The sequence below is a fragment of the Saccopteryx bilineata genome, chromosome 6, assembly GCF_036850765.1.
Source record: "Saccopteryx bilineata isolate mSacBil1 chromosome 6, mSacBil1_pri_phased_curated, whole genome shotgun sequence".
In the NCBI taxonomy this organism is placed as follows: domain Eukaryota; kingdom Metazoa; phylum Chordata; class Mammalia; order Chiroptera; family Emballonuridae; genus Saccopteryx; species Saccopteryx bilineata.
In genome coordinates this window covers 111,688,774-111,709,996 of record NC_089495.1, presented here as the reverse complement: position 1 = coordinate 111,709,996, position 21,223 = coordinate 111,688,774, and the positions used below count along the sequence as shown (strand labels likewise).

General features: G+C 40.1%; 1 protein-coding gene across 1 annotated transcript in view; it reads right to left on the bottom strand.

The window, feature by feature from the left end:
• Window positions 1-370: 370 nt before the first annotated feature.
• The window catches only part of SUCLA2 (succinate-CoA ligase ADP-forming subunit beta), a 40,649-nt gene continuing 19,796 nt past the window's right edge, over window positions 371-21,223 (bottom strand). The window contains exons 6-11 of the mRNA XM_066236040.1: window positions 20,007-20,145; window positions 11,886-12,047; window positions 11,648-11,790; window positions 7,030-7,150; window positions 6,172-6,260; window positions 371-1,133 (exon numbers count right to left, since the gene is read on the bottom strand). Coding sequence (XP_066092137.1) covers window positions 1,059-1,133; window positions 6,172-6,260; window positions 7,030-7,150; window positions 11,648-11,790; window positions 11,886-12,047; window positions 20,007-20,145 — 729 coding nt within the window. The 3' untranslated portion in view covers window positions 371-1,058. The remainder of the gene's footprint in view (window positions 1,134-6,171; window positions 6,261-7,029; window positions 7,151-11,647; window positions 11,791-11,885; window positions 12,048-20,006; window positions 20,146-21,223) is intronic.

Sequence of the window (21,223 nt, the reverse complement as noted above, 5' to 3'; positions counted from 1 at the left end):
GAGGAGAGAGAGAGAAGGGGGAGAAGCATGAAGCATCAACTCATAGTTGTATGTGCTTCTTGTATGTACCTTGACCAGGCAAGCCGGGGTTTTGAACTAGTAACCTCAGCATTCCAGGTCGATCGACACCATATCCACTAGACCACCACACGTCAGGCGTACTATGTATTATCTTTGACAGAGGTGTAAGATGGCACACATAAACAGTAAAACCCAAGTGAAATATCCGTAGGTAGCTTAATAATATGCAAGGTAGTGTCATGCCCTAGTATATGATCTACAGATCAGTTCGTAGAGGTGTTTAGTGCAATAATAAATATATCACTTTCTACTGTGTTTACTTAAAAAAGAAAAAAGACATTACTCCAACTCACATTGGGAGATTTTTATTAACCTGACATTGTTAATTTTGTATGCCAAATCCTTAGCAAATATACCTTTATTTGATACAAACCTACAGGTTCTTAACTCCACAGGATCATGAAGACTTGCAGTTATCAGTGTTTTGAAATGATTTAAAACAATGTTCAAATAATCAAGTTACTTCACTGAAATATTTAAAAGAATATTCTGAGGAGTGTTTGAAAGATTTGTTTATAAATAATAACTGATACGCTTAGTTAAGTATCTGGTGTGGAAGATAAACACTCATAAAATATTGTTTTAATACATTGTTCTACTAATGAGGCTAGTTATTAGATACAATATTTCTGACATTAAAGAATAAAGCTTTATCTCAATATTTATTTTATTCATAGGACTCATAAGAATGTTGTGTCCAACAGTAATAAACTGGAATACTGCAAATGGCAGTCCGTGGAAGTGAAAAAGAAGGCTGCAACAGAAGAAATCAGACAGCTGCATGGAACAAACAGCCCATTTGCAACAGTGGAATTAAATGCTGACCAAATGATTTTAAGTTTTTATGCCTAGATGGCAATCATAATCTTCAAACACTAAAGAGAAAAGGAACAATAATAATAATAATAATACAGAATACAGTATTTTTAACGCTTAGAGCACATTTAAAACCTTCAGCCATCCACTGGATTCTCAGATCAGATCGGCAACTGAAATTTCACATCCACCTGGGCTTGTTTGGCTAAATTCACTATTTCAGAGAGCTTTACAACCTGAAAGGAAAAAACAAACCATCTTTGTCTCTGTTTTCACAAAAACCTAATATCAGAACTATTGATTATATGAAATTAATGTACACTCAAGCCTTCCCATTTGAAACGTGGGCAATTCTGACATAAATCACTTTCGCACTCATAAGCATTAGCCATTCTAATCATAATGTCCTAGTCAGTAGGAAAACATACCAGTCACAACTTGAATCAACTGTTCACTTGTATCTTTCATAGCCTATTTGATTGAGGTCCTGCTGATTCTTCTTTCTCTCCATGTCTCCTTTCTCTCCAAGTAAGCCTCTCTTACTTCAGGCTCTCAGTGCACACAAGCATACTTTCAAGAGCCAAGTTATTGTTTATCCATAACCTTCACCTCACATCACATGGAATTACTGCCCTAGCCAGACTCCTACCACCCTTCATTTTTCCACTCAACAATTTATCACACATCTCAAAATCAAAACAGGCTTTCCTTCCTTCCTTCCTTCCTTCCTTCCTTCCTTCCTTCCTTCCTTCCTTCCTTCCTTCCTTCCTTCCTTCCTTCCTTCCTTCCTTCCTTCCTTCCTTCCTTCCTTCCTTCCTTCCTTCCTTCCTTCCTTCCTTCCTTCCTTCCTTCCTTCCTTCCTTCCTTCCTTCCTTCCTTCCTTCCTTCCTTCCTTCCTTCCTTCCTTCCTTCCTTCCTTCCTTCCTTCCTTCCTTCCTTCCTTCCTTCCTTCCTTCCTTCCTTCCTTCCTTCCTTCCTTCCTTCCTTCCTTCCTTCCTTCCTTCCTTCCTTCCTTCCTTCCTTCCTTCCTTCCTTCCTCCCTCTCTCTCTCTCCCTCTCTCTCTTTCTTTCTTTCTCTTTCTTTCTCTCTCTCTCTCTCTCTCTCTCTCTCTCTCTCTTTCTTTCTTTCTTTCTTTCTTTCTTTCTTTCTTTCTTTTTTTTTTTTCCCTGAAGCCGGAAACGGGGAGAGACAGCCAGACAGACTCCCGCATGCGCCCAACCGGGATCCACCCAGCACGCCCACCAGGGGTGACGCTCTGCCCACCAGGGGGCGATGCTCTGCCCCTCCGGGGCGTCGCTCTGCCAGGACCAGAGCCACTCTAGCACCTGGGGCAGAGGCCAAGGAGCCATCCTCAGCACCCGGGCCATCTTTGCTCCAATGGAGCCTTGGCTGCGGGAGGGGAAGAGAGAGACAGAGAGGAAGGGGGGGGGGGTGGAGAAGCAAATGGGCGCTTATCCTATGTGCCCTGGCCGGGAATCGAACCCGGGTCCCCCGCACGCCAGGCCTATGCTCTACCGCTGAGCCAACCGGCCAGGGCAAAACAGGCTTTCTGAAATACTTTCTCCCTACCATTCCCTTGGTCAAAATCATAATTTAAATTCAGGATTGAGTATAAGATCCTCTGTCTTTAAATTACAGTTGAATTTTATTTACTAATAGATACTTTCCCAGAGTATGTCTCAAAGAAAAACATAAGACCTTTATTATTCTTATGAAATAGTACATTAACTCAGCAAATCTTAAAAGCTAATTACTGATTAAACCATATAGCCCCAAAAGAGTATTCCATGAAATGTCTATAAACATAGGTGAGGAAGAATCAAAAGTTCTCATTTAGAAACATCTCTATGGAGTCTGCTATGGAGTGTGCTCTAAGATAATCATGCGAAGTAAAAGAAATAAGGTCAAGCCTGCCCAGGCGGTGGCGCAGTGGGTAGAGTGTCAGACTGGGACACAGAGGACCCAGATTCGAAACCCTGCAGTCGCCAGCTTGAGTGCAGGCTCATCTAGTTTAAGCAAGGCTCACCAGCTTGAGCCCAAGGTCACTGGCTTAAGCAAGGGGTCATTCACTCTGCTGTAGCCTTCCAGTCAAGGCACATATGAGAAATCAATCAGTGAACAACTAAGGAAACTAAAGAGCTCCGAGGAAGAATTGATGCTTCTCATCTCTCTCCCCGCTTCCTGTCTGTCTGTTCTTATCTGTCCCTCTCTTTGTCTCTCTGTCTGTCACAAAAAAAAAGGAAAAAAAAGAAAAAAAAGGAAATAAGGTCAAGTATATGTAATAATCATATAATGAGGGTAAATGGACAGATGTGTGTGCATTTGTACACACACAATTTGCTTGAAGGATGAACCAAAACTTTTTTTTAAAAAAGCTGGTTACCTATGGGGAAGAAATAGGTATAAAAGTTAAGAGTCTTTGTTTATACTTTGTTTTATAGTTATGACTTAGTATTTATATAATATAAAACAAAAATTGCTTATTTTTAAAAAAGCAATTCCTTAAAAAATAATGATAATAGATGAAACTAACTGTATATTAAGCCAGGAGAAAACACAAAGAGCTATTTCACATGAATTTTAAATCCAATACATTATGAGAAATACTTCAGAGGAGATAGAGAACTGCAAATATATATCTTAAATTGCTTTCAGTAACCATATTGTTGGTATTATTACTGTATAACTGTCATGTCTGTTCTGAGGGACAAAGTAAATGAATATTTATATGTATGTATGACATGGCAGAGAGAAAAAGAATAGACCCATACTACTGGATTTGCACTGGAAATATCAGTGTGTGCTCTAGCACTTATCTCCTTAAAAAAGTACACATTTTCCTAGGTTTATCATTTCAAAGTCCAGAAACAATGAACAGCTCAGTAGTCATAAAGACCTTTGACCTTCAGAAATCAAACTGTGATCTCTAAATACCATTTGGCTGATTCCAGGTCTGGAGCAAAAATGTCAAGGGGATCCTGAAACTTCTTATCAACAGAAAGCATATCACAGGACATGTGAGAGAGACTCAGGAATCAACTTGAAGAGGTTCCCATGGACCAAATATGGGATCATTTGAGCATAAATAAAAATTACTAATATGGACTGAACCACATCAAATAGGCTTAAAATCCACTGAGTTAAAAATAACATGTGCAAATAAACACACACACACCTAAAAATAAAAATATAAGAAACAAAAAAGCCTGGTTATTGTTATAGCACATAACAGAATAAACTCATTATTTTGAAAATATAAATAAAAGCAAAGAATCAAGTAACTGTCCTCCTTTTCCTATGCAAAATTTATTTCATGATAACAAATACTTGATATAAGGGAGTTTCACTTGTTTTAAGTATTCCATATAATAAAAAACAGAATTAGAATTATCACCACTTTGCATTTATGAAATATTAAACCTAAGTATTGCAAAAAAAGAGAAATAACCTGACATTATATACTTTCTTATAGAATTACACAACACCAACTATAAAACACTGTTGTTCCCTGCTCCTTCAAAGCAAATACAAAGATGATCAAGCCTACAGACCAAAACTACCAGTTTACAGAAAATACAGGGGTAGATGACAACCAAGGGATACAATCATTAATATCCCAACTATGGGAAACACTACACGACCATCAACCTGGCTTTTTCAACAAATAAACTCCAAAAAAAGAAAAAGGAAACTCCACAGATTAACTAACACTTAGTAACAATATTAACCAACTGTAATGCATACTTATTTTGACCCTAATTCTACTGAAGAAACTAAATAAAAAATATATATAGCCCTGGCTGGTTGGCTCAGCGGCAGAGTGTCAACCTGGCATGTGGAAGTTACGGGTTCGATTCCCAGCTAGGGCACACAGGAGAAGTGCCCATCTGCTTCTCCCTCCTTTCCCCTCTCCTTTCTCTCTACCTCTCTCTTCCCCTCCCACAGCCAAGGCTCCAGTGGAGCAAAGTTGGCCCGGGCACTGAGAATGGCTCCATGGCTTCCGCCTCAGGTGCTAGAATGGCTCCAGTTGTAGCGGAGCAATGCCCCAGATGGGCAGAGCATCACCCCCTGGTGGGCATGCCGGGTGGATCCCGGTAGGGCACATGTGGGAGTCTGTCTCTGCCTCCGTCCCCCCTTCTCACTTTGGAAAAGTACAAAAAAAGTAGCTTTGAATCATAAAAATCACAACATATCAAGAATCAGTTTTTCGTTGCAATACCTTAGTTGTTCATTGATTGCTTTCTCATATGTGCCTTGACCGCAGGCCTTCAGCAGACCAAGTAACCCCTTGCTCGAGCCAGCAACCTTGGGTCCAAGCTGGTGAGCTTTTGCTCAAACCAGATGAGCCTGCACTCAAGCTGGTGACCTTGGGGTCTCAAACCTGGGTCCTCCGCATCCCAGTCCGACGCTCTATCCACTGTGCCACTGCCTAGTCAGGCCTAGATTCTTTTTTATAAAATATAAACATACCACTATCCTACCTAAAACAAATAACAATTCCTATAATATCATTATCAATACCTTTATCTTTTATAGACACATGATATGTATGAAATGATATAATGTTTGCTTCAAAATAATCATAGGTAAGAAGGAAATAGGTAAGGCTCTGGTCAGTTGATTCAGTGGTAGAGCATCAGCCCAGTGTGTGGATGTCCCAGGTTCGATTCCCTGTCAGGGCTCACAGGAGAAGTGTCCATCTGCTTCTCCACCCCGCCCTTTGTCACTTCTTTCTTTCTCTTCTCCTCCCATCCTGCAACCATGGCTCAAGTAGAGCTAGTTAGCCCCGGGTGCTGAGGATGGCTCCATGACCTCTACCTCAGGCACTAAAAAACAGCCCTGGTTGTAATGGAGCAAGGGCCCCCAATGGGCAGAACATCCCCCCTAGAGGGGTTGCTGGGTGGATCCCAGTCAGGGAGCATGTGGGAGTCTATCTCTGCCTCCCTTCCTCTCATTTAAAAAAAAAAGTAAGAATATAGATGAAACAGGATTGGGCATGAGTTGATAGTAATTTAAAACGGTTAATGTATATCACAATGAAAACCTAAGTTTGTTTTTCTTTAAATATATAATCTTGACTCACACGCTGGGATAAGAGTTTGGGTCTAGGAGATAGTATTTTACTTTCTATCACTAAATAATAGAAAGTAAATACTAGTATTTAGCTGAAAAATAATTATTAGTAATATTAGCTGGTTCACTTTAAAACCTAAATTTTTATAAATCCTTACACACTCTGCAAATTTATCCTTAGATTAATGCAGTCTGCTTACCATTTTAGCAGCTTCATCCAAGTCATCACAAGCTAGGATTTTCAGTCCACTGTCCGCTATCAGTGCTTTAGCATCATCGACTCGTGTGCCTGAAAGGGAGTCATCATGCACATATGAAGATGTTTTACATAGCTATACAAAATCATTAAAAATGTTTGTCACCATATACAAGTATGACATTTCAACATCAGTACTTTCATTGTTTAACAGGTATAATAAATGCTCTAAACCAAAGAAAACTGTAAAAACCTAGAGTTACCTCATGAAATACAGCACCTTACCACATCAGTGGTAATTCAGGTAAGTTGGAATCCAAGACAAAGTACATGAAATAATGTATACAATCATACCAAGCAAAATTCCTTATTATATAACTCTTTCATTTAAAAGATACAGCTATTTGAAAACCATCTATATATATAGTGCATGTGTGCGTGAGAGAGATGACAAGCAACAACTCATAACTGTGTCACTTTAGTACTTCTTTTATTGCTTCTCGTATATGCCTTGACGGCGGCGTGGTGCTCAGGCTGTGCTGTGACCCCTTGCTCAAAATAGCAACTTTGGGCTCATGTCAACGATCCCATTTCCACACTCAAGCCAGCGACCTGGCACTCAGGCTGGCGAGCATGTATTCAAGCTGATGAGTGTGCGTTCAAGCTGGATGAGCTGGCACTCAAGCCGGTGACCTTGGAGTTTGGAACCTGGAACCTCGGTGTCCCAGATCGATGCTCTATCCACTGTGCCACCACTGGTCAGGCTGAAAACTATACCTTAAAATAACTAAACTCCTTGGAATCATGAACTTTTAAGCAATTAGGTTTCAAGAAAGAATTGTAAGATATCTATTATACTCACCTTGTAATCGTACCACAATAGGTATTTTAATTTCCAAATCCTTTACTGCCATGACTATACCCTGTGCAATAACATCACATCGCATGATTCCTCCAAAAATGTTGACCAGAATAGCCAGTACCTGTGAATAAAACATTTTAATTTATTTTATTTATTTATTTTTTTACAGAGTCAGAGAAAGGGATAGATAGGGACAGACAGACAGGAACAAAGAGAGATAAGAAGCCTCAATGATCAGTTTTTCGTTGTGACACCTTAGTTGTTCATTGATTGCTTTCTCATATGTGCCTTGACCGTGGACCTTCAGCAGACCGAGTAACCCCTTGCTCAAGCCAGCAACCTTGGGTCCAAGCTGGTGAACTTTTGCTTAAACCAGATGAGCCCGCACTCAAGCTGTTGACTTCGGGGTCTTGAACCTGAGTCCTCTGCATCCCAGTCCGACGCTCTACCCACTGCACCACCGCCTGGTCAGGCTAAAACATTTTAGATAGATTAAAATTTAAAGAAGTGTGTGTCCCTCCTTCTCAAGAAAATACTAGTATTTGTAGCTCATAATAAAAATTAATTCCATGAAACCATTTACAGCTCTGCAGCTCTCAGCACTGAAGTCTGTACGGCCCACCACACACCAGAACTTTCTAATGCTCTCTGGATAATTCCAACACCTGGCTCATATTGTCTTCTCTTCTGTCTCATGAACAAGGCCTGATTCCATTTACTCATTTCCTATTAAATACAGCCATTCACCAACATAACTATCTCAGATCATGTTGTAGACAATGTCACCTGCAAGATCCCCAACTTACATTCAATCCCCAACTTACATTCATTAACTATCATCTCTTCTTAACTTATCCCCACCAATTCAACAAACTCTTCACACAAAGTAGGCCCTCAAAATCACTCAATTTCTGTACACCCACATCTAGCTGCACATCCCATCCAAACCTCAGGGCCTCCTTGCATCAGGATTCCTTCATCATCACACCGATAATCTAAGTGTTCTATCCTTTACAAATGACATTTTTTATTTTTCATTTATTATTGAACCACACACTAAGTTCATTTAGCTACACCAGAGCTTCTTAGCCAGTGCAATACAAACGGGTTATAGATGCACCAAAACTATTGTTCCCCTTCAACCTGCAGGGGTGGCTAGGAAGGTTCTGGGATAGCTGGTGCCTCTGGGCCAGTGGCCTTTGACCACATGCAACCTTCTCCCATCTCACTTCTAGGCCCTGTTGAAATACCATTTTCTGTAAGTGCCATGAAATGAAAAGGTTGAGACACACTGAGCTAGACTACACATTCCTTATCTTTACCACTACTAATTCTACAAATGAAGGTCTGGAAATTGCAGCAGGCTAGAATTCAGAGTGCACTTTGGCTCCCTCCTATCTCTCCGCCCCACCTACTCTGGATAGTTACAATATGCACCATGGGGCATCAGCTGGCCTTAAAGTGACTGGATCTTTACCACATGATGGTCACCTCCGGTTCATTTCAACTAATTGCTACTAAGGACATATCCTTGTCCAGAAAGAGAAGCTCTAGAACATCCAATGCGTAAATCCCACTTTTTGTTCAGCCTCTTCTTCATTTTTAATTCCTTTTGTCTTTACCTCCATCAAACCCAATCCTTTTCTCTTAAAAGCTTCTAATCTCTCAACCCCTTTCTAATCCCTGGGTCTATCAGGTATCAATCTGATTTTCTTCACTATGGAGCAATCCTGGAACATGCAGCTGAGCAATTCAATGATAATGTCATATGTATGATCAATTCTTTCATACCCAGTCTACCTCTGCCATCCCAACCAATTCAAATAATGCATTTTTAGATGCTTCTAGCCTAGTCCATATTCCCCATGTTTAAGACGCACCCTTTCCCAAAAAATCTGGGGTCTAAAAAACGGTGTGTCTTATACAGTGGTTGTAGATATTTTTACTTGCTCTTCGCGCTTTTTCGCGTGGATGAAGTTATATGAATTTTATGATGAATAAAATTTGAGTTCAATAACTTTATGTAACACTTTTTAAAATCAAATTTCAGGCCCCAGTATTAAGGTGCGCCTTACACATGGCAGTGTCTTACACATGGAGGAATGTGGTAGTTTACCCATTCCTGTGCTTCAAGAGGAAGCGAATTAGTAAACACAAACAACGTACCTGAAACATTAACATGAATTGAAGAGCAGTGTAATAGTGATTCATTAGCAATCCTTTCCTTAACCCTCTGCCTCATACCCTTCACTCTCTGTGAGCCTTCTGTCCCACTCAGCTCTTAGCATAAAATCCTCTGTTCTCCATCCAGCTAACAATGGCTCAATTTCTTGGTCTTCTGAACAAACAAACAAGCAAATACATACATACCCACAGCTCTCCTCAACCCTACTTCCATTCAACTGCTAGCAGTACATCCTTCTGGGCCTTCACAAAACCATCCTGAATGAGTAATCCCTCCCTGATGCCCCTCAATCCCAATCACAACTCAGTCCATTTCAACCCGGCTAGCCGCCAACTCCTCTCTACTGCTAACAGAGGTTCCCAGCCACCTCTCTTCACACTTCCTCTACTTCATTGCTCCTGCACCATCGGACACTGTTGCCCATCCACTTACTTCTCAAATTCTTCACCCTGACCTTCAATGTCACCACTCTCTCATGATCTTCAACTATCTGTCAGTTCTCTCTCATTTTCTCTGTCCCTTTATTCAGCCCACAACACTGAGGAGAGGGAGAGGTGAAGAGCTAGGTTCCATCCGTGGTTTCCTCATCCCACTCGTATGAGTCATCTCACCAACTTCTGACACTTTGACTTTTCTCAATATACTGAGGACTCTCAGTTATATACTAACCATTATAGGAAATATAATAACCATCAACTAGATATAGTCCCCACAACGCACACTTAACACATTCATTCAGAAACACAATTACTTCTCTACTTTGCCTCTGATGGCACAAAGGGCATCATCACCACCCAATGATTCTCCCCAGCCAAAGTCCTAACCAACCTCTGGCTGGCTTATCTAACCAGCCCCTCTCCATGCCACCTCCCAGCCCCTAATAAGAGGGGAAATGAATTTAATTATTCCATCCAGAAATGCCTCTAAATACCTTTGCTTTATTCTTACTGGCACTACCTTTGACAGGGACTTATCTTTTTGAACAATAAAGTATAACAACCAAACTGATCTGTCCTACTCTCCATTCTACCCTCCACTAGCAAAGTTACCTTCTTTTAAAAACATAAAAAGATAAGGGAATGGATAAATATATGTATCTGTATGTATGCTAGAGTAGAGGGTTAAATTCCAAACTCCTTAACTATAGACAAATCTGGAATTTGCTAGCATTGTCTCTTCTCATTCACAACAAGAACACTAGTCTTATACATGAGCATCTTATTCCATGAACACAGTGGCCCTCGCTGAACTCCATACCCTTGCATAACTTTTCAATTCCCCAGACAGGTCAAGGTAGCATCCATTCAATGAAGACCACTGTGATCCTCCCAGTTACTGGCTGTCTTCTGCTCTTCCACAGCTCTGCATTCACTTTATAACTGAGTCAGACTATAGATGCCTTCAAGGAAGGGACCGTGTATTCCCAATCTAAGCACAGTGTCCAACACAATGAGAAATAGTATGTATACAGCTATTTCAATGCTATCCACACTGTCTCCCTGGGCTCTGGGCCTGTTTCTAACTCCAGTGCCCCTAATGTCAGTCCCTAAAACTGGAATTCTTCATATGCTTTTCTTCATTCTTGTACCTACACCCTAAAAGCCATACTTAAAATGTAACCAGAATTCTAGTTCATCTTAGTAAGGACCCAACAGTTAGATCATTACATAATACTCTGCTTTTAGAGTTTATGCCAAAACAAGCTATAGAAATATAGTTCCAATAAAATTTGTTAACTTTTTAAAACTAATTTTTGAAAAATTGATTTTAGTGAGAAAGGAAGAGAGAGATAGATGGGAACATCGATCTGTTCTTGCATGTGCCCTGACTGGGGACCAAACTGGCAACCTCTGCTTCAGGATGACGCTCTAACCCAGGGGTCTCAAACTCGCGGCCCGCCGAACAATTTTGTGCGGCCCGCAGACTAGTCCACGAAGTTCAAAATATTTTGGATAAAATTAAGTAAGCCTAGGGGCCTACTTGTATTTTTCATTTCTCTAGCATCCTAGCTAGATATTAGCTTAGTTAACAGCAGTTGTGATGCAAACTACAGTTTCTGGTCGTTTTGTGACACTGAGTAAACTGCATGTACGACTGTGCTTGTTGTACTGATTTTTTTTTGTTTTCAACTGCAGTGAGAAAAGTGTTGCGTAACAGCTGCCTTTTGTAGACCTAGTGCGGCCCGCCAAACGGCTGTGATCTTGCTCTGCGGCCCACATGCTGAGTTGAGTTTGAGACCCCTGCTCTAACCAACCAACTTATCCCACCAGCACATAAGGGGAATAAAGTACATTTTGAGTCTTACTTTAGTTTAATTCTCTTTATAAAATTAAATATGGCAAATAATTTTAATGCTCAACTAGTATAACAGTCACATCTTTTAATCCAAGTTACAACTCACCACTCAAATTCTAAAATAAGCCCTGCCCTTACCTTTTTATCCGAAGTGATAAGCTTAAATGCTTCTGTTACTTGATGGACAGTAGCACCACCACCAACATCAAGAAAGTTGGCTGGAGTCCCACCATGAAGTTTTATTATATCCATTGTGGCCATGGCCAAACCAGCACCATTTACTATCAAGGGGGGAAAATGATTTGTATAAGCAACAAACACAAAGAAAATAAATTAAGCTTAGCCAATCCAACTCTAACGTGAAAACACACAGTACCTAGACAGCCGATATTCCCATCTAGGCCAATGTAGTTTATATCGGCCTTCGCTGCATCTTTGTCCCTCTCATCTTCCTGGGTCCAGTCCTGGAGATCAAAGATTTTCTTCTGGCGATAAGCTGAATTAGAATCAAAGTTGATCTTTGCATCCATACATAGCACTTTGAAGAAAAAAAGAGAAAGTGATCTTAATTTCAAGACAGATACAATAAACTATCCAATAACCAAATATTTTTCAGTTTGGGGAAAAACACATGTTGTTACTTTATTGAAAGTATTTCAATGTATGCTCTCAATGAATTCAAACTGTTTCTTCAAAAAGAAAATTTGGGAATTGAAAGTGCCCATCAAAATGACTGGTTCTACATCTATCCTATGCAACAGATAAAGAGGAAAAAATCCCCTGAAAAATATTTAAATATTTTTTAAATTACCAATTACCTGTCCATGCTCCCATCAAACCCTTCACTTGGGTCCTAGATCCCATTCCTTCTCATCTACTCAGAGAAATTCTTTCAGCAGTTGTCTCCTGCATTATAGACCCTTTCCGTTTCTATTGGCTACACCAAACTGATGTGCAAAGAAAGGCTCTTCTTTCCTCCACCTCAGTAAAAAGTATTTTAGCCATTACCCCTCCTCCCCTTTACTCTTCTCTTTCTATACAGCAAAGCTCATGGAAAGAGCTGTTTAAACCAGGCATCAGGAAACTATAGCCCAAGGGCCAGATCTGGCCTGGGCCTATCTTTGTATGGCCTGTGCTAAGAATGGTTTCACATTTTTATTATGCTGCACAGAGTAAAGAAGGGAAAAGGATGAAGGAAGATGAAGAAGAAAAGCAGCAGCCTGACCAGGCAGTGGTGCAGTGGATAGAGAGCCAGACTGGGATGCAGAGGACCCAGGTTTGAAGCCCGAAGATTGCCGGCTTAAGCGTGGGCTCACCAGTTTGAATGTGCAGTCATTGACTTGAGAATGGGATCATGGACATAACCCCATGGTCACTGGCTTGAGCCCAAGGTCGCTGGCTTGAGCAAGGGGTCACTCACTCTGCTGTAGCCCCTGGTCAAGGCACATATGAGAATACAATCAATGAACAACTAAGATGCTGCAATGAAGGACTGATGTTTCTCATCTCTCTCCCTTCCTGTCTGTCCCTCTGTGTCACAAAAAAAGAAAAAAAAAGAAAGAAAAAGAAAAAAGCAGCAGCACCTGAGACCATCCATGGCCCACAAAGCCTCAAAGATTCATCTGCCAACTTCTGTGCTTAAATTCAATGTATGAGAATTTTCTCCTGCCTTCTTCCTCTCTTTAAATCCAGTCTCATCAGGCTTTGACCTCTAGCTCTCTGCCAAAATGGGGTTCACGTCTCCCACTTCATCTTTCAGTACTCTAAAACTTCCCTACTCCAATATAACACATTCTCCTTGCAGTTCCTGAATAGAGAAAACACTGAAAAAACTGAGCAGTTTCAACTGCTGCCCAACACAAGAGACAGTGTGGAGTTCGGCTAAGTTAACCACTAACAAAAATCAACGTTCTTTCAGATGAAGACAACAGAATTCAAAATCTCTACACCATAACTCCAAAAATGTCCAATACAACTTAAAATCACCACATTTGTAAAGAAACAGGAAAATGTGACCAACAGTAAAGAGAAAAAGCAATCAGTGAAACAGCTATTTTAAAAATGTTTAAAGACTTAAAGGAAAATGTGATCATAATAAAGTACTAGGTACGTCATCAGCAGAAAATAAAACTGTAAAAAGAAAATAGAAACTTCTAGAACTGAAAAGTTTATCTGAAATATTTACTTGGTAGGTTTAACAACAGATTGGAGATAGGTCAGAACCTGAAAATAAATAGAAGTCATCCAATCTGAAAAAGAAAAAACAAACAAACAACACCTCAGTAACCTACTGGACAGTATCAATTCATCTAACAATATGTGAAATTAGAAGAAAATGGGGAGGTAAACTGGGCAGAAAAAAAATACTTGAAGTGATAAAAAACATATCAAACCAGATTTCTATATCCAGTGAAAATATATTCAAAAAGACAAAAAGAGACATTTTCAGACAAATAGAAGCAAAATTCCTCACTAGCAGACCTACATCAAGAGAAAATGCTAAAAGTTCTTCAGGCTCAAGGGACATAACATGGAAACTTGAATCTACCGCAGTGGTCTTCGTGTCACAGGGATATCTGACAATGTCTAGAGGCATTTTTGGTTGTCACAACTGGCATGAATGCTATTGGATAAAGTTCTACAATGCACAGGACATCCCCTCCCTATCTCTCAATAATCTGGCCCCAAAATATCAATAGTGTCACGCTTAGGAAACCTTGATTTGTGGAAAGAAAAAGAATACCAGAAATACATAAATATATGAGCAAATAATGAGCTTACATGTTGGCTAAGAGGAATTAAAAAGGAAATAGTAGAATGAATTCTATTGTATTAGAGTAAAATTAAAGGTTGTATAAAATCACAAATTTTTTAAAAAGACACAAATATATCTGTATTTTTATGTATGCACACACACACCCATACATACACCTCTTTTTTTCTAGGTTCTGTGCACTGAAAAAGGCTTGGAAGCAATAACACACCAGTAGCAACAATAGGTAGCATGCATACCTTGGTTTCTAAATACCATTTCCCATAACAGGAAAATGAACCTGTCCACATTACAGGAGCCAGGTGCAAAAGCTGACTCCAGAATTATAAGAAAGTAAAAGATAATCCCGAACATCCTGTTGCACAAAAGTAATGAAGTGCTCAAAGAAGACTTGACATATTAAAAGAAAAATGACAAAGGGAAAACTTATGGTCTTGAAAAATTGACACCACGAATGTTCATAGCAGCTTTATTAGTAATAGCAAAAATATTGGAAACAACCCAAAGCCCTTCAAAGGGCGAATAGCTGAATGAAGTCTGGTACACCCAACAACTAATTACAACTCACCAATAAAAATGAATGAACTACTGGTACATGCAACATTATCGGTGAACTTCAAAGGCATTTTGTCTAATAAGAAGGTGGTTCTTAAAATATTACATATGGCATAATTGCATTTGTATCGCATTTTCCAAATGACTAAAAGATGAAGAACCAACCAGTGGTTGCCGGGGCACAGGGACAGAACAGAGAAGAAGCACGTGAAGGATATGAATAAAAGGGCTACATGAGATGTGGTAATGGCACAGGTTTTTGGGGGAGGGGTTTCAGAGAAACAGGAAGGGGGGGTGGAAGAGAGAGGTGAAAAGCATCAACTTGTAGTTGCTTCACTTTAGTTATGTTTTTGATTGCTTCTCATATGTGCTTTGATGGAGAAGGGGGTGGATAGTGACCCCCTTGCTCAAGCCAGTGACCTTGGGCTCAAGATAGCAACCTTGGGATCATGTTGATGATCCTGTGCTCAAACTGGTGAACCTGCACTCAGGCCGGCAAGCCCGTGCTCCAGCCTGCAACCTCAGAGAACCAGGTCGGTGCTCTAACCACTGTACCACCATCAGTCAGGTGTACTGGAATAGTTCTGTATCTTCATGTTGGTGGTGGTTATACAAATTAATGTATGAGATAAAATTAAATAAATGCAGGCCCTGGCCGGTTGGCTCAGCGGTAGAGCATCGGCCCAGCATGTGGAAGTCCTAGGTTCCATCCCCAGTCAGGGCAGAGGAGAAGCGCCCATCTGTTTATCCACCATTCCCCCTCTTCTTCCTCTGTCTCTCTCTTCCCCTCTTGTGGCCGAGGCTCCAGTGGAGCAAAGTTGGCCCAGGCGCTGAGGATGGCTCCATGGTCTCCACCTCAGGCACTAGAATGGCTCCAGCCGCAGTGGAGCAATGCCCAAATGGGCAGAGCATCACCCCCTGGTGGGCATGTTGGGTGGATTCTGGTGATGCGCATGCTGGAGTCTGTCTGACTGCCTCCCAGCTTCTAACTTCGGAAAAATAACCCCCCCAAAATTAAATACATATCTATACATATAAACATAGACACATACATGGAAGTTCCTTGTACTATTTTATTTCTGTATCAAGAAGTTGGGGGGGAAATGCATACACTACCACATTCACAGTAAGCACTGACTTAGCAAAACATTACCTATCATATTAAATAAATGCTGTTGAACAGAAAAAATATATATTGGCAATTTTTATCCTTTTACTATCCATACAAACTGTGTAACGATCCATTTTTCATATTTAAAATTCTTGGACAGTTTTACATTTAAGTTATATGTTAAGAAATAACTGATCTTTTTTGATAATTCTTACTCCCAAAGAGCATTACATACCTTGGAGTTTCTACAGTTCTAAATATTTTCTCATTTTCATTATGATTTCTTCATTAATTCATGAATTAAAATATTTTCTTCAAAATTTAAAAACCATGACAATACTTTACTTTCTAATTTATTGCTTTGTGCTTAAAGACTACTGTTAATTAATTCTTAAAGATTTGTTGAGACTTTTTAATTTGAAGCTCAGTATTTTATTTTTTAATTGGTATTTGAAAAAAGTTTTTCTAAATTTAGAGTGCAGAGTTGTATATGTGTGTATGTATATATACTGCTCAAAAAAATTAGAGGGTCAGAGAACGTGCAAATACTCCAGTAGTTTCAGCCTTTTGCATACTGCATTTTCACCAATGAAATAAAAGTTGGCTTTGCATCTCATTTGCATAATCAAACAACATTTTAGGACTGTATTTTGCTTTTCTGATGTTCTTGTTTAATTAAACCACTTTTTTTATCACTTCATATTCATTTTGAAATATCCCCTAATTTTTGTGAGTAGTATGTATATATCTATTACATTAAGAAATATGATCTGCTGTTGCCTGGCCTGTGGTGGTGCAGTGGATAAAGCATCGACCTGGAACGCTGAGGTCGCCGGTTCAAAACCCTGCACTTGCACATATGGGAGTTGATGCTTCCTGCTCCTCCCCCCTTTCTCTCTCTCTCTCTCTCTCACGCTCTCTCCTCTCTAAGATGAATAAATAAAAAAAAGAGTCATAACATTTAAAGAAATATGATCTGCTATTCAAAAAGATACATGAGGAATGCAAAGCGAGGGCATTATTTTTACTAGGTATCGGGGTACAGACTCCACAAGGTCAAGACAGGTTCACTCATGAGCTCGTTGAGGGTGATTCTGCAATGCAAACATACTTGGGATCAAATCCCTAGAAAACAGATGATTTTTAATTTAGAAAGTAAATTTAATGGGTTGAGGTTGATCAGTAAGAGTACAGTGGTTCTTCATCTCTCATGGAGGTTAGGTTCCAGAACCCCCGTGAGAGGTGAAAATCTGTGAAGTAGCGACCTTATATTGATTTTATTATTTATATATATTTAAGGCTTTATATATTTTTTATATTGTTTTTAATATTTTAGGCTAGAAAATTCTTATTTTACCACAAAAATAATTAAAACAATAAATATATAAAAATACTTATATACCGCAAAATCCCATGATATAGTGAAAAATCTGTGATACAAAATTAGATATATACAATTTAAAAATCCAGATACAGTGAGACTGTGAAAAGTAAACTGTGATATGGCGAAGGGTGACTGTTTTTTTTCAGGTCAACATTTCTACAGAACTTAAACTTTTCTTTCTTATTTTATTCAGTGAGAAGAGGGGAGGCAGAGACAGATTCCTGCGTGAATTCCAATGGGGATCCACCCAGCAAGCCTACTAGGGGGTGATGCTCTGCCCATATGGGGCATAGCTCCATTGTTCAGCAACAGAGCTCTTCTCAGAGCCTGAGGCAGAGGCCATGGAGCCATCCTTAGCGCCCAGGGCCAACCTGCTCCAATCAGGACATGGCTGCAGGAGGGAGGGAGTGAGGGAGGGAGAGAGAGAGAGAGAGAGAGAGAAGCAAGAGGGGGAGGGGTAGAGAAGCAGATGGATGCTTCTCCTGTGTGCCCTGACCTAAAATCAAACCTGGGACATCATACACCATGCTGACATTTTTTTTTTTTTTGATATGCTAACATTTTACCACTAAGCCAACCAGCCAGGGCCTATAGCATTTGAACTTCTGACAGTGTTGTACGCCCATCACCCAAAGTCAAATCATTTTCTTAAGCTTTAACTTGTGACAATCAGTAGAAACAGCCACTGACAATGCCTGCAAGGGTGAGTGAGATACCAGTAAACATAACCTATACTCAATTCATACTAAAGCACCAAATTCATGGTGCTCAAAAGGAAAAATTTTAAAGAGATTACACATTGGTATATTAGTTGTGTCCTAAACTCTCACCCTACTTGCTCTGCAACCACAAATGCACTGATTTTAAGTCCATAGGTTTATTTATTTTTATTTTTTTTTAAATTTTTATTTTTAACTTTATTTAGTTTTTTTTAGAGAGACAGAGAGAGAGAGAGAGAGAGAGAGAGAGAGAGAGAGAGAAGGGGGAGGAGCAGAAAGCATCAACTCCCATATGTGCCTTGACCAGGCAAGCCCAGGGTTTTGAACCGGCAACCTCAGCATTCCCAGGTTGACACTTTATCCACTGTGCCACCACAGGTCAGGCCAATCAATTTATTTTTTAGGTGAGAGGAGGAAAGACAGACAAGACCCCCACATGTGCCCCAACCAGCATCCACCTGGCAACCCCTATCTAGAGACAATGGTCTAACCAACTGAGCTATTTTTAGTGCGTGAGGCTCATGGTATAGGACCAACCAAGCTATCCTCAGCGCCAGGTCAAAGCTCAAACCAACTGAGCCACTGTCTGTGACAGGGGAAGAGGGAGAGAAAGGGGAGAGAAGGGAGAGCAGAGTGAGATGGAGGGGGGAGGGGAGGGAGAAGGAGAGGGAAGGTGAGAGGGAGAGAAAGGGGAGAGAAGGGAGAGCAGAGTGAGATGGAGGGGGGAGGGGAGGGAGAAGGAGAGGGAAGGGAAGAGGGAAAGCAGGTAGTCTCTTCTCATGTGTGCCCTGACCAGGGATTGAACCTAGGATGTCTGCATGCTGGGCCATTACTCTATCCACTGAGCCAACTGGTCTGGGCCAATAAATAAAAAAAAATGTTTAATTATTTTTAGTTTTATAAATTAGCTCTATTATCATAAGAGAATTTATTCATTCTTCTTTATACAATCATATAAATGAGTAACCAAAAAATTGATTTCTGTCATAAAGAACATAACTAAGCCCTGGCAAGAGAGCTCCATTTGTTGGGAGCATCGGCCTGAAGTACAGAGGTTGAGAGGTTGCCAGTTCAATCTCTGGTCAGGGCACACACAGGAATGACTGATGTTCCTGTCCCTCTCTCCCCTTTCCTCTCTGGCTAAAACATAAATGATAAAAAAAATTTTTTTTAAAGAATATAACTAGTAAGAAGTGTAAAAGTAAAAGATGATCTACAAATGCTTAAGATTAGAAATGTCCAAAGAGATGTAAACAATATCAAATAAATTACAGCAATAGAAGCAGTCAACATAAAATATCTATAAAATTTTATACTACAATATATGTAAAAAAAATATATACATGATTTTGTTAGATGTCAAATGTAACCATGGAAAGACATCTGAAAAAACTATACATGGAAGACACGGTAATTCAGAATGTGATTTACCTTTTAAGCATATGTAAAAGAAAAGCTGTTACAAGTTGACAAGCTAATCTTATTTCTCTGGTAGCTAAAAACAGACCTATGATGTCACCAAAGTCTAAAATGTGTGGAGGTTAATTAAGATGGCTACTTCCCCAAAGCTACAGCTTACTACCACACTGGACAACAGAACTTGCTGCAGCGAGGGAAATGCTTGGTATGTGTGTTGTCCAATATGGTAAACATGTGGCTAACGAGCACATGAAATGTGACTAGCAGATATTTTAATCTTATACCATTTACATTAATTTTAATAGCCACATATAGCTGGTGGCCACCATATTTGACAGTGCAGCTTTATATTTAAGATGTTTGCTTTAACGGGTCTCTTTAATATTTGTTTACATTCATTCTATTGAATATTTATTTATGACAAAATAAGCTTCTACACAGTGATGAGTTTGCTACCTTATGAGTTCAACTTCCTTAGTCAAGCATATAGTAAGTGGATAAATTATATATTCAATATTAGATAAAAGATACTTTACCCGCTCCATCTGAATCCTCTACCATTGGATTTATTTCTACCATGGTTGCATCATATTTCAGAAAAAGGTTGTAAAGCTTGACCATATTTTCTGCTGCAGAATCCACAACATTAGGTGGGAATCCCATCTTCTGTGCAAGCTGAAAGCAATTTTGTCTCTTTATCACAGGTATGTCACATATATCAATCAACATTAAATTACTCTAAATTAAAAACTTTGTTAACATATTAGTTAAATAAGCATGAATCATTTGCAGTCAAACGTTAAACATTAAAGTAGCAGTTATTATTATTAAGTGGTTAAACAAAACTTTTTATTCAAAGTCCTCACAAGGCAGGTTGTACATCTGTTTTATTCCACGGCCTCTATTCTGTCTCTAAGTCTGATGGCGAGCCTAAACTAAAACAGGCTTACTTTTTATTAAAACTACATACAGGCCCTGGCCAGTTGGCTCAGCGGTAGAGCATCGGCCTGGCATGCGGGGGACCCGGGTTCGATTCCCGGCCAGGGCACATAGGAGAAGCGCCCATTTGCTTCTCCACCCCCACCCCCCTCCTTCCTCTCTGTCTCTCTCTTCCCCTCCCGCAGCCAAGGCTCCATTGGAGCAAAGATGGCCCGGGCGCTGGGGATGGCTCCTTGGCCTCTGCCCCAGGCGCTAGAGTGGCTCTGGTCGCGGAACAGCGACCCCCCGGAGGGGCAGAGCATCACCCCCTGGTGGGCAGAGCGTCGCCCCTGGTGGGCGTGCCGGGTGGATCCCGGTCGGGCGCATGCGGGAGTCTGTCTGGCTGTCTCTCCCCGTTTCCAGCTTCAGAAAAATACAAAAAAAAACACAAAAAAAAAACAACTACATACAAAGGTGCACAGACAATCCTAATGGCCAAAATATTAAATATACCCTATTTTACCTTTTATGTAATCTATGAAGAGTACCTACCAAGCAATGACAAATCTAGTCAAACAAGTATTATCTCACTCACTCAAAAATCTACTGAGCACATAATATACATATGCTAGGCCCAAAAGACAAAGGTTGCAAGCTTTTAACCTAGTAGAGGAGTTTACAGTCTTGAGCAGAGAGTCCTAACTAGATATACCTAAAAAGCTTTTTAAAATATATATATACACACATATACATACACCCAGGTCCCAACCTAGAAGTTCTGGTTCACAAGTTTGATGGTGGACCTAGCATTCATAATTTTCGAAGTTCTGAGAGC